The 18,100-nt window shown below is 40.8% G+C and overlaps 1 protein-coding gene and 1 long non-coding RNA gene across 11 annotated transcripts in view; one reads left to right on the top strand and one right to left on the bottom strand.

Moving 5' to 3' along the window:
• SPATS2L (spermatogenesis associated serine rich 2 like) overlaps positions 1 to 18,100 on the top strand; it is a 164,477-nt gene that overhangs the window by 74,041 nt on the left and 72,336 nt on the right. For all 10 annotated transcript variants that reach the window (XM_082688969.1, XM_082688964.1, XM_082688968.1 and 7 more), the window contains one exon: positions 4,844 to 4,904. In XM_082688969.1, coding sequence (XP_082545095.1) covers positions 4,866 to 4,904 — 39 coding nt within the window. In that variant the 5' untranslated portion in view covers positions 4,844 to 4,865. The remainder of the gene's footprint in view (positions 1 to 4,843; positions 4,905 to 18,100) is intronic.
• Positions 5,471 to 6,131, bottom strand: LOC309843440. Its single transcript, XR_014300147.1, has 2 exons — positions 6,032 to 6,131; positions 5,471 to 5,997 (listed from the first exon to the last, which is right to left on the bottom strand). It is a non-coding gene; the product is annotated as an uncharacterized lncRNA (long non-coding RNA).

The raw sequence follows: 18,100 nt of genomic DNA, 5'->3' as shown, positions 1-18,100 counted from the left end.
TCTCTATGTTGTATATGATTGTGTGAGAATTAGAAATACATATTTTTTTTAAACACAGAGTTTGGTAGCTGATTCGTTTGGCACATATATTGAATTTCACTGATTTGTATTATTTAGGAATGCTGAAACATATTTGCCAGAATTTGTGCTCTGCAGATTTATTTTTCATAAAAAATATTTATCTTTGTTATAAACCAATAGATTTCCTGACTGACATTAACGTATATTAAGTAAGATCTTTGCATAATGAATACTTCAGTTTGATACAACTTTGCATATGAAGTGACTAGTGGTAGCTATATTTCTGGATTATTAATTTTGCACCAGAGAAGTATATAGGTGATATATTGGTGATAAATTGTAAAATTCTTTTCTTTGGGATTGATATCTTTTCCTAATAAATTTTTGACTATAGTATATATATATGAATATATATATATATATATATACACACACACACACATCTATATATGGAACGAAGTAAGAGATAAACTTGTTATTTCATTTTTGACTATGGAGTATATATATCTATATATGTTATATATAGATAGATATATCTAGACTGAAGTAAGAGATTAGTATGTTATTTCATAAATAAAATTTCAGTCAACAATATTCTTAACCTTTATTTTTGTCTAGGATATGTATAAAATTTAAATGATATCTATGTATGTTTGTAATGTTATTACTGAAAGCATAGTACAGCTTTAAGGAAAAAAATTTCAAGCAGAACCCAAGCTATTGAAACACTATATCGATATCAGAATTTCTGGTTATTTTAATTTTATATTGATTGACAGGCACAGAACACATACCTATGGATTTGAATAACTGGGCTTCAGTAACTGGTCAGTTATAGAACACTCTTAAGTGATAATAGAAACTAGAAACCAGATGCTTTTCCAAGAAGCCAGAGATCCTGTACTTTTCTGTGGATTTAAAGCTCTTTTGATCATCGTATATTAGGATATGGGCATCCATCCTGTCCCGTAATGATAAACTACGATGTGTGGTGACCAAGTGTGACGCAAGGGAATTAAGGAGGCCTGTTGGTCCCCAACACCTGTCAATCATAGCCTTAGAGGGCTCTCAGGTTAGCTCAGAGGTCTACAACTCTTAAGTTGCCAAACTCTGGGCTTATTACTTTGGAGGATGTGACAATATGTGTCCTGGAGGAAAAGTTCTTTAACTGTGTAAGCTAAATAATGAAGGCACGCCTGGGTGGCTCAGTCGGTGAAGCGTCTGCCTTCCGCTCAGGTCATGATCCCAGGGTCCTGGGATCGAGTCCCACTTTGGGCTCCCTGCTTGGTGGAGAGCCTGCTTCTCCCTCTCTGTCTGCCTACTGCTCCTCCTGCTTGTGCTCTCTCTCTCCCTGACAAATAAATATATAAAATAAGAAAAAATGTTAAAGAATTAAGATTCAGATCAAATTGAGCTGACTGTCCCAATGGAGTTCATGGCAGAAAAGAGACTCCCAAAAGAAGAGAAGCACAGCACAGTTTCATTTTCACAAGGGAGAGGAAGTTAGCTCAGGAAGGGTAACAAGCATATGGCACCGTGCCACGGTGAGGTGTACTTTGGAATACCAGAGGGACTGGCGCCAGACTGAGGGTGTGCACATTTAACACTGATGATCAACCTTGCCCTCACTTTGTCCTTAGCGATAGGACTCAGTTTGACTGCCTGGCCAGTTAAACTCTTTAATTCTTTAGGGAAAACCAAATTTATATTCTATTTAGATTAAAACTCTTCCTCTAGTTTCCATAATTGGAACTACAGTTGATGCCCTCATCTCTCTGTTATATGCCAGACAGCGGAAAGCCTTGATGTGGAGAGAGCGCTGGAGTCCACCTGGGAGGTGGAGCCTGTAGATGCGGTGCTCCACATGGGGGGAAGGACCAAGAGAAGAAGATGGACAAAGAACAGCCCCCACCATTATCTTGATCTTCTCTTACCATCTGAGAAACCTGTAATAGATCATTTCACCCCCAGAGCCAGCTTTTCCGCACGCAAACACACACTCACAGACGCGCACTCGCGCGCACACCCACACAATGTTGTAATTAATTCACTGGCACCACTACCAAAGAAGAATCTTCTTGAGTTAGACTTTGAGGTCAAAAACAAAGAGAATTGCCAAGGAAATATATATGAATAGATATATATTAAGTAAAAGAAAGCTACACATTCATGTGTATATTGTTCGTCTACAAATAGAGCTCACCATTCAGTGCTGCCGCCTCCTCAGAGCTCAGAAATTTTCTGTCTTCGATGGAATTCTTCCCTGATTCCGCCGTGGATTATGACACTCCAGCCTTAGAAAAGGCTTCACACCCAAATCCGAGGCAGCAAAGCAAAATAAAAACAGAACGGTTTTTCTATCAGATTTCACACATCTATAATGGCAAGATTAGATGTGTCCGGAAGATTGGCTAATCTAGTTTAATGAAGGGAGCTGTGGCTCATAGATCTATCCTAACAAATCGCACTAAATCCAGCTATCACCCTGATCCTTCGTAGTTCCCAGGGATAACCCATATCTGCCTCTTCCCCATCCTCATTTTTTCATTCTCTCTCTCTCTCTCTCTCTCTCACACACACACACACACACTCACAGTCACACGCAGAAAAATCCACGTGTGTACACAGTGTGTATTTACATGCCAAAACTTCCATTTGAATAAGAAAATCAACCATCAGAAAATAATTCCATTCTCGGTTATTAGTAACTCTCAAGAGCAGCAATAAACAAGAATGAAATTCAGGTATTATTTGCGAGCTAGTGTTTTTTTTTGTTTTTTTTGTTTTTTTTAAAGATTTTATTTATTTATTTGACAGAGAGAGATCACAAGTAGGCAGAGAGGCAGGCAGAGAGAGAGAGGAAGAAGCAGGCTCCCTGCCGAGCAGAGAGCCCGATGCGGGACTCGATCCCAGGACCCTGAGATCACGACCTGAGCCGAAGGCAGCGGCTTAACCCACTGAGCCACCCAGGCGCCCCTAGTGTTTTTTTTTTAAGAACTTATTTATTTATTAGAGAGAGAGAGAGCATGCAGAGGGAGGGGCAGTGAGAAAGGGAGAGAGAATCTCAGGCTGACTCCCCACTGCGCTGGGAGCCACACTTAGGACTAAATCTCATCACCCCAAGATCACAACCTGAGCCGAAACTCAAGAGTGGGTCACTCTTGGGTGCCACCCAGGTGGCCCCTCTCCCCAGCTCGTATTATTGGCTTTCTCCCATATGCCAACTCAGAGATGCAGAATTGCGATTTGGGACAGTTATTTAAATGGGAGCAATGTGTAATGGCATGGACACTCTTTGCAGAGCATATGGGAATGAGCTGTCTTACTGGGGATGGAGTTTGCAGAGTCTTTCCTGCTAGTGTGCCCAAATGCATGTGTCTGTCATTATCACTTGGAAACTTACAAAGATGAAATCTTACTATTTATAGTATCTAGTAATAGATAATAATATATCTATGTGGATTTCCTATGTGCATGGTAATAGAGTTAAGATTACATATTGCCAGGCTTTCATCCTAAATCAACAACAAAAAAAGATAATGGATCTGAGTGTATGTTTTATTTAAGACCTGGGTTTAAAAGAAAATGGCGAGGAGAAATCCGAGAATTATTTTAAGTTATTCCTGAAATGTATCAACTCTAGATACACTCACTGTAGCATGAGTCAAAAAGAATAAAAGATAGAGTTTCAGTGGTTCTTGATTGACAAAAAGCGTTAAACATGCAAATAGGGAGTGTATTGATATCTTGGCCTATCCTGCTGCTAATTCCTGAACCAGTCTTTGCCCATTTAAGTCATTTATGCTCTATTTCAAAAAGAGATCGAAACTATTAAAGACTTAAGTTCTATCTTCCATAATAATGGGGAAAGATTTAGACCAGATGAGAGGAAAGAAAACACCACCGCTTCTTATTAAGAACACAGATCTTCCCTGAGTGGGTCACTTCACAAGGAAGATTGGACACCCGAGTTAGAAAATCTAAAGAATTTAGGGAGACAGAAAGATTACGGGCAATTTTAAGACTCCATTTCATAGAGATCATGAATTTATAGTCGTTAAAATTATGGTGAAGGAATAGGTATGCCTTGATCTGGAAGGAAGTTCATATGTTGATAAGTGAAAAAACCGGTTTAAAAACTGTTAAGTATGGTGTTTCTTATGTTTAAATCTTGAATCATTTCTTCTGTTTCTTCCTCGAGAGCTTTGGTGTATTTATGTGTATGTAGGAAAGACTGGTTAAATATTTGTTATATTAACTAGAGGCAAATAAAATAACTAAGAGACAGGAAGGATTGGGATGACAATGCTCAGTTAAAATAGGTATGCTCTTCCTTCTCTCAATTTTTTTAAAGGATTTTATTTATTTATTTAACAGAGAAAGACACAGTGAGAGAGGGAACACAAGCAGGGGGTAGTGGGAGAGAAAGAAGCAGGCTTCCTGCTGTGCAGGCAGCTTGATCCCAGGACCCTGGAATCATGACCTGAAACTAAGGCAGCCACCTGGGCGCCCCGCCTCTCACTGTTTTGACCATCTTTCTTTTATTTACTAAGAAATACAGTTTGGGTGCACACGCGTCTGTCTTTGTCATTTTTCATGTCAATACAGTATGCATAAAAGATTTTACATTGTCTTCTAGAGTAATCATAACATGCTTTTAGAACATCTAAGACAAATGCTTAGCTTGAAAGTATTTTTACATTCTAAAATGGTATTTATGATTATGGCTGAATGAAATTGTTTACTATGTTTGGAAAGAGCATGGAAGTAACACACTGAGAAATCAATTTTAAAAGTTTAATCTTCTTTTCCTTCTTTATAGGGCTTATTCCACTAGAAGCAAGATGGCTGAACTCAATACGCATGTGAATGTCAAGGAAAAGGTATGATATAGTTACGTATTGGCTGTAGAAACTCCAAACTGGATAGACTCTAGCTAGTAAAAAATTCAGTTACAATGGAAGAAGGGAAAAATGGTTTTGGGGTATACATAGTAAGTTTGACACACTAGAAAACCACTCAACAGAAAGAATCATGAGGAGCATTCACTGAATGTGTGTTAAACATATTTTCATTTTCTCACTTAATCTTGACCATAACCCCATGAAGTTAATTGTATTGTTATTCTCATTTTACAGAGGGGAGAACTGAGACACTGAAAAGCTACGTAATTAGCCTAAGTTCGCATAGCTAGTAAGCTCCAGAGCTGGGCTTTGAACCCAGGCAGTACCATTCTACAACTCAAAGTCTTAACCACCATGCTGGGTTACAGCTGAGGACTAGGGTATTAGGTTACACCTCCAGAGATGGCCTCACAGAGAGATGGTCACACCATTGCCTAGTGGTCGTGCTGGATAACCTGTAACGTTTCTTTGAACACAGAGGGTTCATCACTCTGAATATCCTCCCTTCTCATTATTTGCTGGGGTCTGATGACACTTCAAAGCCCTTCTTTTTTTTTTTTTTTTTTTTATATTTTATTTATTTGACAGAGAGAGACACAGCGAGAGAGGGAACACAAGCAGGGGGAGTGGAAGAGGGAGAGGCAGACTTCCTGCTGAGCAGAGAGCCCAATGCGGGGCTCCATCCCAGGACCCCGGGATCATGACCTCAGCCAAAGGCAGATGTTTAACCAATGAGCCACCCAGGCGCCCCACTTCAAAGCCCTGTCTAAGTCTTGTCCTCCTCTGCAAAGTTTCTTCCTGTTAGGGTCAAAACTCCTCACTTCTTTATATACAACCTTGCACTATTAGCTCCTAAAGACCATAAACCACAGACCATATGAGACCATGGAGATCAATTCGTCCAAGCCTTTCATCCGGCACCATGGAGACGGAGGCCCTACGAGAGATTTGTCCACGGTTCTAGGACATGGACAATTTCCCCACCTTCTACAGGGCCACCTCCCACCTCCATTAGACTGGAAACGACTTGAGGGCAGAGTTTGTTGTTAATGTCTTTGTATCGTCATGGTACCTAAACACAGAATGTCTTTGTATCGTCATGGTACCTAAAACACAGAATGAGGGATGGGAGATTAGCATTTGTGGAGTCCCACTTTTTTGTCTTTTATTTGGCCAACATGTGTTGGTCTCCTCCGTGGTGCCCAACAGCATTCTAGATGCTGGGATTATGGAGCTGAACAGGTAGATGAGGTTCCTGCTGCCACGGAGCTTGCTTTTTAGGGCAGGGGAACAGAGAGTCCATATGGAGACCGCATAAATACACATAATCTTTTCAGATAGTGGTCTGATAAGGGTGGCTCGGGGAGGGGGTGCTTTCGATGGGGCTGCTCAGCGCAGCCGACTCAGAAGAGGTCACACTCGAGATGAAGACAATAGGAAAGAAACACCCTGCAAAGAGCCGAGAGCAGAACATTCCAGATAGAAAAGCAAAAGCTCTGGCAGGGGATGGGGGGTGGTAATTTAACGTGTTTGGAGATCACGTGGTCAGTGTTGCCAGCGTGTGGTGAGCAGAGAGGGATGGTAAGGGGAGGTGAGGTCAGCAAGCGCGGTGGGAATTGGTGTTGGTCGAATATTCACTCTTGGCCTGTGTTCCTGGACCGCCACGGGATCTGCGGGTGGAATCCAGGATTCCACAAACTTGCATGAAAAAAAATGCATTTTCATCTTCACTCACATCCAGATGAAATTTAGCATCGCCTTCAGTCCTGAACGCAAGCGGAGAAAAAAGCTCACGGTTGCAGCAGGGGTACCTGTGACTTTCACAACTAGAAGTCACAGATGCCTCAAATCAAATTACAGTTGCCACAGATCTCCTGAAATGCGGTTTGTTTTTCGATACTTCAGAATGACTGCAGTTACAGGAACTGCCCTTCCATCACCTTATTATTTTTTTAAGATTTTATTTATTTATTTGACAGAGAAATTTCACAAGTAGAGAGAGGCAGGCAGCGGGGGTGGGGGGGGTGGGAAGCAAGCTCCCTGCTGAGCAGAGAGCCTGATGCTGAGATCATGACCTGAGCTGAAGGGCAGGGGCTTAATCCACTCCACTGAGCCACCCAGGTGTCCCCTCCATCATCTTATTTGATGGTAATAGAGGAGCCCAGATAATCCCATGGCATACTCTTTTGTTCCAACTTTATTTCAGTATGAATGGTGGTTTCCTTTCTAATCATATGTATTTTATTTAAAACATTCTAAGAATGAACTCGTAGGCTTCACCAGACTGCCAAAGAGGGTCTGTGCCCGAGAGATATGAGCCAGGGAGGGCTTTACTCAAAGGGCAGAAGTCACTGCTGAAAGGTTTCAAGCAGGAGCAGGACTTGTGAGATTTTTTTTTTAGAGCTCTCCCTGGCTCCGTCAACGGTTATGCTACCTGTTTTGTAGATCTTCCTATTAAATAACTTTCTGAGGACACGGAGGCTTAAGGTACAGTGACTTGGTCAAAGTCAGACTCTCAGGAAACGTGGAGGGGCAGGGTTTCACACCCAGCTGTGTCTGGTTGTAAAGCCTGGCCCCTTTCCACTACACGTCTGCTTGCCAGAACTTTCCACCCAAGTACCGCCAGGACACAGAAGAACAAACCTGTGAGCCCAGGTCTCTGAGAATGTGGCCAAAACCATTTTCCACAATGTGCAGCGTATTTGGAGTCCTAAGTGTCATCACAGAAATTGATGCAAATTTGTTAGTCGTTGTCTTGTGTAATATATTCCATATATCATTTGCATACAAAGTTGCTTTTACTTACTGAGCATTGAGCAAAGAAGAGCAAAGCGATGTGCCCCTTTGATAGGAAGGCTTCACATTCTCTCTGACTCCTGGTCACCTCCTTAGGTGAGACCGTGTTTTCCAGTGTGAGATGCTGGTGCTGACCAAAGTTTGGCCCCTTTCCAAATGGCTGTTGATGGATGCACGGGACAGCTCCTAACATTGGGTTATGGGAAGGAAAAGCACTTTAAAGAATCAGAGTCATAGTAATCGATTCTCTGCAAAGCCTGGCTGGTTGGACAGACTAATATGGTAGGCTCAGCAGAGTGTCTTATTCAAAACACTGGTGGCACCCCGCCAGTGAGGGGACGGAGGCTGATCTGTCAGGGCCCAGACCACAGCAGTGCGGGGTGTGTGCTTCAGGCACTGGCTTAGGCGCCATTTCCATCCACTGGTCCTGATCGCTGTCACGTTCGTGCGCAAACATGAACAGTAGACGGTGTTTTTTCCATTGCCCTCAGTAACTCGTCAAAGCGCTGGCATTGTTTTGAAAGACAGTGATGTTTAAGTTGTAAATATTATCAATCTGCATGGCAATGAAGGTAGAGCTCCTCTAACTCATTCAGTAAGTTCCATCTTCCTACATGAAAAAGGTTAATAGATTTCTCAACTCAATAAAATAAATCACGATAACTGAAAATTCCGGTCATTTATAATTTTACATTGATTTATTTTAGTACATGTATTTCCTTTACTTATTAGCTTTTATGGCCTTTTTATGATTAGTTTGTTTCTCAATCTGTCACATGAGCAATGGCATTTTAGTCCTGAGAATTAAGAATAATTACAACTGTTAGGTCTTAAATTACCAATTACAAGCTTTTAGAGATATGAGAACAGATCTATGCAGTATTCATGTAAACACCTAGCCAAGCATGGTGGGAAATTAATACTTAACAAAAGCCTTGTGATGGAATGAGTTCATCAGTGGATCCTCTGTTGGATGAATCGAGAAGGAACAGGTACTTTGGTGAGGAAATAATTTCTGTCCTCCGGCAGCTTTTAGTCCAAAGGAGAAACTATAACTTAAGGTTTAATGTATCTAAGACAATCGAAATTTACAATCTGCACTATCTATGGCTGTTTTATTTTAAAATATCTTTATATTAGTGGATTACAGCTGTAGGGATTTAAACTGGAAGTATCGGTGGACTGAAGTTCAGTCTCCTCAGTGTGACATAGCGTCCTCCGAGATCTGACCCCATCTGCCTTTCTGTCTTATTTATTGCCGCTTCCCCACAGGCTCCCTTCAGTGGCACCATCCTGACCTTGAATGTTCCTGCCTGTGGACCTTCGCAAAGGCAGTTTTCCTCTGTTTGGGAGGTGTCACCTGCCTTTCAGGAGCTCTTTCAGAGGAATCACCCCCCCACCCTCATCTCCTCCTGCCTCACCTGAATTCTCTTGCCCTCCTGTTCTCCTTTGAGCGTGTGCTTTGTGCACCAAAGTTGTCTTCTCCCCATGCGAGGCTCTGTGCTCCTTGGGGACAGGGATTGGATTCATATTCTTGGATTTGACACATAGCTGACCCCCAGATACCATTGGGTAAATGAATGGATAATGAATGAATGAACATGTCTACTTGAGTGGTTAAGTTCTTTAGAGACCACATTTCCCATTCACAATATTTCGCAAAATCTTGAGCCTTCTTGAAAACTGAAATATAGGTTAATGGAATTGTCACCTTATTTTAGTACTCTTTGCTATTAAATAAAGCAAGTTTTAAATTGCTTCTTAAAACAGAAAGTAGGGTTACATAGGTTGACTACTTTGTAGTTCTGCAAAAAAATGCAGCATCTTTATAAGATGGTTATCAAATACAGGTGGCCTCAGGAAGTTTTCACCATAGTAAGTGAGGTCCTTTGGTGAGTAAAATTAGTCATATTCTGATGTACAAAAAAAAGGGGGGGGTGATCCCCACATCTCACTTTGTTAAGGAAAGATACCAGAACAAAATCTTCACGCTAATTAGGGACCTTATATTTTGAACATACTCACTTTTTATAACTCTTTTCTAAATGACATCTTTTTTTTTTTTTTAAGATTTTATTTATTTATTTGACAGAGAGAAATCACAAGTAGTCGGAGAGGCAGGCAGAGAGAGAGAGAGGGAAGCAGGCTCCCTGCTGAGCAGAGAGCCCGATGCGGGACTCGATCCCAGGACCCTGAGATCATGACCTGAGCCGAAGGCAGCGGCTTAACCCACTGAGCCACCCAGGTGCCCCTAAATGACATCTTTTTAAAGAAGTTCAGTACTAGAAGGGTAGCTGGGTGGCTCAGTTGGTTAAGCGGCTGCCTTCAGTTCAGGTCTTGGTCCCAAGGTCTTGGGACCTGGAGTCTTGAGGCTCCCTGCTCAGTGGGGAGTCTGCTTCTCCCTCTCCCCTGCCCCTCTCTCCACTTGTGCAATCTCTTTCTCTCTCTTCTCTCTCTCTCTCAAATAAATAAATAAAATCTATAAAACATAACAAAACAATAATAATAAGTTCAGTACTAGAAACTCATGAATGAATTAAGGTTAGGATCTCCATAGTGACTATTATATTATTTCTCACATGAAACTGCAGATTGTCAAGCTGATTTATAAAATTTTGTATGTAATTCTCCACTAAAAAGTTATTAGAACTGCCATAGACAAAAGAAAATTTTTAGTCAAATATTGTCATGCATTATTATGTATCAGTTTAAGTAGAATATAATTCAGCAATACAATTTGGTGATGGAAAGCAGAGGGGATCCTTGCTTATAAAGTGGGGTTACAGAATAGTATTTGCCGACTGTCCAGGTATGTACTGATAAGTAATTCCAACAAAGAGTGAACCCTAAGCAACCTGAGGGAACCACATATACTTGGGAAGTGATCTCCAGGGAGGTAAGGTTATAGAATTTAGAGAGCGAGGCAGAGATTATCGGCCCCCCAGTTGCTAACTAATCAGTCTGGAAGGAATCACCTAACTTCTCTGAGCCTCAGTTTCCTAATCTGTAGATTGGACGTGGTATTAATAGCACCTAACGAGTCTGCAAATACAATAATAAATTGAGCTTCATGAGCTCTTAATTACGTAAACTCTAAAAGATCTGAGGGAAGGGACGCCTGGGTGGCTCAGTTGGTTAAACAGCTGCCTTCGGCTCAGGTCATGATCCCAGCGTCCTGGGATCGAGTCCCACATCAGGCTCCTTGCTCCGCAGGGAGCCTGCTTCTCCCTCTGACCCTGCCTGCCACTCTGTCTGCCTATGCTTGCTCTCTCTCTCTCTCTCTCTGACAAATAAATAAATAAAATCTTTAAAAAAAAAAAAAAACATCTGAGGGAAGCTCATCTGTTTATTTTACAATGTAAAAAATGGAAAAGGAGCTCTGGTTTGGAACTCAAAATACAAATTTACATAGAACCGAGATTAGAAAAAAAAATAAATAAAAAGCCCAAATGAGAAAAAGAACATAAAACTGGACTTGACTTTTCCAAACAAAAATTTTATAGCTATTGCTGAGCCTCGCAAAAAATAAGTGAGGTTGGAAAGCAGAATGATACAGAAATGGGGAATAGCTTAGTCTAGAATACCCTTGCTGAGCTGTACCACTTACTGGGAACGGCTTGTAGAGCTATTAAAGTTCTAGAAGTTAGGTTGTAAACAATAATCATAGTCATTAAAATGAAGAAGGAAGAATAGAAAAGGAGAGAAGAGCCTCTAGGCCACCATGAGGACAGAGAGGTGTCGTTTCTACAGATGACCGAGCTAAACTGCTCAACCATACAGTCTGTCCTCAACAGGTGGCAGATGTCCCATTTTATTATTGTTTTTTTTCTGTAACTATCTTCGTCTGTGTTTTACAATGTCCTGAAATATAGTTCCAGTCTTTATGTGTGGTGGAATATGGTCAGAAAACCCCAGGCATCTGATTAAAGAAATTTTAGCAGAATCAGAGCATCTGTAAAATGTTAACCTCATTTAAAAGAGAACTCATTTCCTAGGACGTGGCCAGTTTTAATGATACATTGTTGTGTTTCTTTGTTTGTTTAATTCCAGTGTAACACACAGGGTTATATTAGTCTCAGGTGTAGGACACATAGTTGATTTTAAAGACCAAATCATTCAAGCTTTGGGGCAAATCTTAATTTCATCATTTTGGAGGAATGTGTAAATCAACTGAGTCCAGTCCTTGGATACAAACAGCAAAAGCACAGACCACACAAACAGCTTTCGGGTTTCACCATGGACAGGTTCTTGTCATCATTTTCTCATAGGAAAGGGTCGTTAAATTTCCCTTTCAAAGAAAGGAGAAACATTGACAATAGTTATTGCCTAATGCTTATGTACAGAACGGCTGTTTTTGTTGCTTGGCAACTAGGAGAGATTTGACAGGGAGGCTAAAGGAACCGAATGAATAGATGGAAATGTCAGCATCAGTTTCGGGGGATAAGAAGAAATTTACTATTGCAGGATTAGCATCACATTGCCTTTTCCAAGCTACATGATTGGAATTCACAGTGTTTCTGTTCTGCTTCTCCTGTCCCCCCTCCTTTCAGCCTTTTGCTGGAGAAGGGGCCCCTTTTGCACTATGGCTGAGAGGTCTATGTAATGTGTGTAACACAGACAGTTAATGCCAGAGTACACAGGAACATGCCAGAAATGAAAACCTGTTGGCAGTCCCTTGGAATTTATGGGCACTTCGCCGATCTTCTAGCTGTTTCTCACAATGATCCTTCATACTATATTATCCCAGTTGATACAGGTTTTTAAAAATGACAAGGATGCAGTGGTTTCTTCTCTTTTGACCTTGAGCACAGGCATTGGATGATTAGATTAGATTAGATTAGATAGATTCAACACTTAACAGTGTGCCACTTACCTCATTATTGAAGCCACTCTTTCTTTCTAAGTCCTTCCTCTACAACTTCATTACTTGCTCCTTATAAACACAGATGGACTTTAAATTTAGTTATGTACTCAATAGCTCCTGTAATAGTAATATCATAGACATTATGTCCCTAAAATACTTGTTAATCAATATTTAGCTAAATAACTGAGCCAAGATTCTGGAACGGTGGTTCTCAGCTCTTAGGAAGAAGGGAGAAAGGAGAGGACCATGCCTCCCTGGTTTGGGGCAAGCACTGGAACGCCAATAGAGAAAGACAGGAGTAGTTAGAAAAAGCTTATTTGTGTTCGTTTGAATCCTCCAAGAAGCAGATGCCAGCATGGGATTAGAGGAGCAAGAGATTGCTTGGGGGTTGGGGCAGTGAGGGACAGCTTATGAGAGAAGGGAGAGGCTACACTGCAGGCAGGTCTGGAGTCTCTGAAAGAAGAGGGAGAAGAAAGGAGAAAGTCAGGTCGGGAGAATCAGAGTTGGGAGTGCGATTTGAAGGACATTGCCGCTGTTGGGGAGTCCTGGGACCAAACCTAGGACTGAGTAGTGGAAATGAGCTTCCACTACTGCCCACCAGCCCAGGCCCTGGGCGGGGAGCACCCTGTGGGGGCCGTGGTTTGGGTTTGGCTCGGCTTCCTGCAGCGAGAGATTTCCACAGCATCACGATATTCTAGAGTGTAACAACATTTTCTAATAAAAAAGAAAATTGTAATACTTCTTTTGAAATTCAGTCATGCAAGAGAAAAGCACGAGATTTATATGTTCTTTGAAGAGAATTAATAGAAAGTTTGGAAACCATTGTTCATTCGTCAATTAACAGGCCAACTCCAGGATTTCCCCTCCCTCAGCCAGCTGAGCCGTACCGCCACTGGCGTAGGGAGTCTCTGGCAAATAATAATTTGAGGGTCCTATTTTCTATTAAAAATGTACTCTTTTTAATCACATCTAAGGAAAGAAAGCATGTTAATTTTGCTGAAAAACTGTGTATCTTTTGGTAGATACCTCTCCGGCCTTCAGTTCTGTTATCTGCCCAATGAGGGGGTCCACACAAAGGCTTTCCAGAATCTTCTCGAGCACTAATGTTGGATGAATTTATGGCCTTTCCCACCATAGAGGTGTCTTACAAGCCCGACAAAGTGGACTGTGTCACGGGTCAGAGAGCCTGGAGGCAGTCTTAGCTCTGATACAAATGAGCTGCCTCGGTTCAAGTATAGGACATAACCTGTCTGTGCTCAGTTTCTTGGAACATCAAGAAATTTGATTAAACCAGCTCTAAGGTCCATTTATGGTTCACTGGTAGGACATGTCTGATGTCACCCTATCTGCAGGCCCTTCAGAACTCTGCTTCTCATCCTTGAAGGTGACTATCAGTTTAAAGAAAAAAAAAAAAAAGGACTGAAATGATGATGGGGATCAATTGCATAACCTAAAGCTAACATTTTTTTCTTTTATTGTGATAAGAATGTTTCACATGAGTTCTATCCTCTCTGAGGGTAGAATGTGTGCTTAACCACAGCCCGGTGTCGCACAGCACTCCCCTAGAACTTAATCATCTTGCAAAACTGAAAACTTCTACCCACTGAAAAGCAACTTCCCATTCTCTTTCCCGCCAGACTCTGGCAAGCACTGTTCTTACTCCCTGGGTCCATAGGAGTTTGACTGTTTATAGAGACCTCATGTGAGTGAAATCGTGCTGTATTCGTCCTGTGTCTGCCTTATTGCACTTAGTAGAATGTCCTCAGAGTTCATCCATGTGGTCACACGGGACAGGATTTCCTTCTTTTTTTTTAAGGTTGAAGAGTATTCCATTATATATACATACAACATTTTTTTTTTCTGATAGACTTGTTTTGTTTTAATTTTTAATTATTTTTTAAATTTGTTTTCAGTGTTCCAGAATTCATTGTTTATGTACCACACCCAGTGCTCCATGCAATACATGCCCTCCTTAATAGCCACCACCAGGCTCACCCAACCCCCCACCCTCCTACCCTCCAAAACCCTCAGTTAGTTCCTCAGAGTCCACAGTCTCTCATGATTCATCTCCCCCTCCAATTTCCCCCAACTCCCTTCTCTCCATCTCCCTATGTCCTCCGTGTTATTCCTTATTCTCCATACGATAATTGACTCTCTCTGCTTGACTTATTTCACTCAGCATAATCTCTTCCAGTCCCATCCATGTTGCTACAAAAGTTGGGTATTCATCCTTTCTGATGAAGGCATAATACTCCATTGTATATATGGACCATATCTTCTTTATTCATTCGTCCTTTGAGGGCATCTTGGTTCTTTCTACAGTTTGGCAACTGTGGCCATTGCTGCTATGAGCATTGAGATACAGACGGCCCTTCTTCTCAATACATCTGTATCTTTGGGGTAAATGCCCAGTAGTGCAATTGCAGGGTCATAGGGAAGCTCTGTTTTTAATTTCTTAAGGAATCTCCACACTGTTTTCTGAAGTGGCTGCACCAACTTGCATTCCCACCAACAGTGTAAGAGGGTTCCCCTTTCTCCACATCCTCTCCAACACTTGTTGTTTACTGTCTTGTTGATTTTGGCCATTCTAACTGGTGTAAAGTGATATCTCAATGGAGTTTTGATTTGAATCTTCCTGATGGCTAATGATGGTGAACATTTTTTCATGTGTCTGTTAGCCATTTGTATGTCTTCATTGAAGAAGTGTCTGTTCATGTCTTCTGCCCATTTTTTGACATGATTATCTGTTTTGTGTGCGGTGAGTTTGAGGAGTTCTTTATAGATCCTGAATATCAGCCCTTTGTCTGTAGTGTCATCTGTGAATATCTTCTCCCATTCCGTGGGTTTCCTCTTTGTTTTGTTGACTGTTTCCTTTGCTGTGCAGAATCTTTTGATCTTGATGAAGTCCCAAAAGTTCATTTTTGCTTTTGTTTCCTTTGCCTTTGGACACATATCTTGAAAGAAGTTGCTGTGGCTGATATTGAAGAGATTAGTGCCTATGTTCTCCTCTAGGATTCTGATGGATTCCTGTCTCTCATTGAGGTCTTTTATCCATTTTGAGTTTATCTTTGTGTACGGTGTAAGAGAATGATCGAGTTTCATTCTTCTACACATAATTGTCCAATTTTCCCAGCACCGTTTATTGAAGAGAGTGTCTTTTTTCCACTGTGTATTTTTTCCTGCTTTGTCGAAGATTAGTTGACCATACAGTTGAGGGTCCATGTCTGGGCTCTCTACTCTGTTCCACCAGTCTATGTGTCTGTTTTTGTGCCAGTACCATACTGTCTTGGTGATCACAGCTTTGTAGCAAAGCTTAAAATCAGGTAATGTGATACCCCCAGTTTTGTTTTTCTATTTCAACATCTCCTTAGCAATTTGGGTCTCTTCTGATTCCATACAAATTTTAGGATTTTTTGTTCCAGCTCTTTGAAAAATGCCCATAGAATTTTGGTCGGAATGGCATTGAAAGTATAGACTGCTCTGGGCAATATAGATATTTTAACAACATTTATTCCTCTGATCCATGAGCATGTAATGGTCTTCCATCCTTTTGTGTCTTCTTCAGTTTCTTTCATGAGTGTTCTGTAGTTCCTCGAATATAGATCCTTTACTTCTTTGGTTAGGTTTATTCCGGTATCTTATGGTTCTTGGTGCTATAGTAAATGGAATTGATTCTCTAATTTCCATTTCTTATACTGCATTTCTTTACTCACTTCTCCATCAATGGGCATTTTTTAATGTTTGGCTTTTTTATTGGCTGACGTTATAATTTTAGCTGTTTGACTGAGATGGAATGTGCAAACGAGCTTTAATTCTCTTTTTTGCTGCCGTTAGAGGAAAAGCAGCCTAAGTCATAAAATCATCAGTAAAACAAGTCATGATCAGTTGGATGATAATTTTTACCAATGCTTAAACCAGCATGCCTGTTTTGAATTGGTCAACCCTGTAGGAATTAAAACATAGTATGTAGGTGAAAACAAACACACTTCCCCCAAAGCAAGTGTTCCTGGTTTCCATGGCATTTAGACAGTCTCCTTACTTAACACCACAGTGAAAAAATATCCAAGGTTGAAATAATTTAGAGATTAACTTAACTCCTTTATTCTGGTATTGACTAACAGGTAATTAACTTCTTTATTCTGGTATTGATTAAATGGTAATCGTGACATATCTTACTGGTACTCTTTGTCTGAAAATTTCTGTGAATGAGCAGGAGAAAAAAAAAAAACTCAGAGTGAGAGTGGATGTCAGTAATTATCTTTTCCCCCCACCAAAGTGGAGACCTCAAACAAACTCCAAAGAAAAGGAGGAAAGATTTTTACTGAATATTCTAAGAAGCAGAAGATCAATCAAAAGCATCTTACTTTTCTATTCTGATTAACATCTCAAAAACAAAATCCCTTGTAAAAATAACATCGCCTTTTATTTATTTATTTATTTATTTATTTTGTCCTCACTAGTAAGTCCCAAATGTGGAATTAATCAAAGAAAGTAGCTAGACAGAATATTTACCTAAGTCCTAATACCGTGTGGGTGTAACAGGCTGGATGAAAACACTTCCAGCAGACTGGGGGCTCGCCATGCTCTAAATTATGTGCAAATGTAACTGGTAGTTCTGGAAAAATATGAGGAATCGAGCACAATTACAGTAAACATGCAGGTGTATACTGAATCCGTGCTAGCTAAATCAGTAAAATAAAATAGGCATAAAGCTCATTTCTTATCTCAGTATGAATTAGAGGTACCACAGCTGCTAATAGCAGCCATTTGATATATTTTTTAAACCTGCAGGTGTCAGATTAAAGGTCAGAATTCTAATATGAAAATTTTATCGTGGACTGAAATTAAAAGAATTAAGATACTTTGGTTATCTGATTTTTACTATTAATTTTACTATTTCTATAGATAGGAGAAAACTCCATTTAAATGTCTCTTGCTCTACAAGTCATCAGGTTAGTTCTAGGAATTCAAGAAGTTATATAACTTTAAGCTATCAATTTCCATTTGGTATTACAACAACGGTTCAATTAATTTGCTTTTGTCCCCCTCAAATGTTCAGTGACTTGACAAAGAGTAGACCTAGAACTGATGGAAAGAAATCTGGGTGGTGGTGGTTGTTTTTAACCCTTTGAGGTGGACTGTATTCTCCAATAGCTTTAACAATATTTCTTCCATTGAGAGTTGGGTTCTGTGCCCCTCCCCTTAAAATTAGGCAGGTTTTGGGGGTGCCTGGATGGCTCAGTGGGTTAAAGTCTCTGCCTTTGACTCAGGTAATCATCTCAGGGTCCTGGGATGGAGCCCCACATCAGGCTTTCTGCTCAGCGGGGAGCCTGCCTCTCTGCCTACTTGTGATCTGTGTCTGCCAAATAAATAAATAAAAATTTTTTAAAAATTAGGTTTTTGGAACTGGTTAACCAAAGCGGTGAAAAGGAGGGAATGCCATGGGACTTCTAAGGCTGGGTGATTCCGCCTCTCTCTTACCAGTTGGGACACTCGTGCTGGTCCTCTGGGCTGC

Source organism: Mustela nivalis (assembly GCF_964662115.1).
Source record: "Mustela nivalis genome assembly, chromosome: 11".
Lineage (NCBI taxonomy): Eukaryota > Metazoa > Chordata > Mammalia > Carnivora > Mustelidae > Mustela > Mustela nivalis.
The sequence above is the reverse complement of the archived record's forward strand: the minus strand, read 5'-3'. Positions and strand labels throughout refer to the sequence as shown.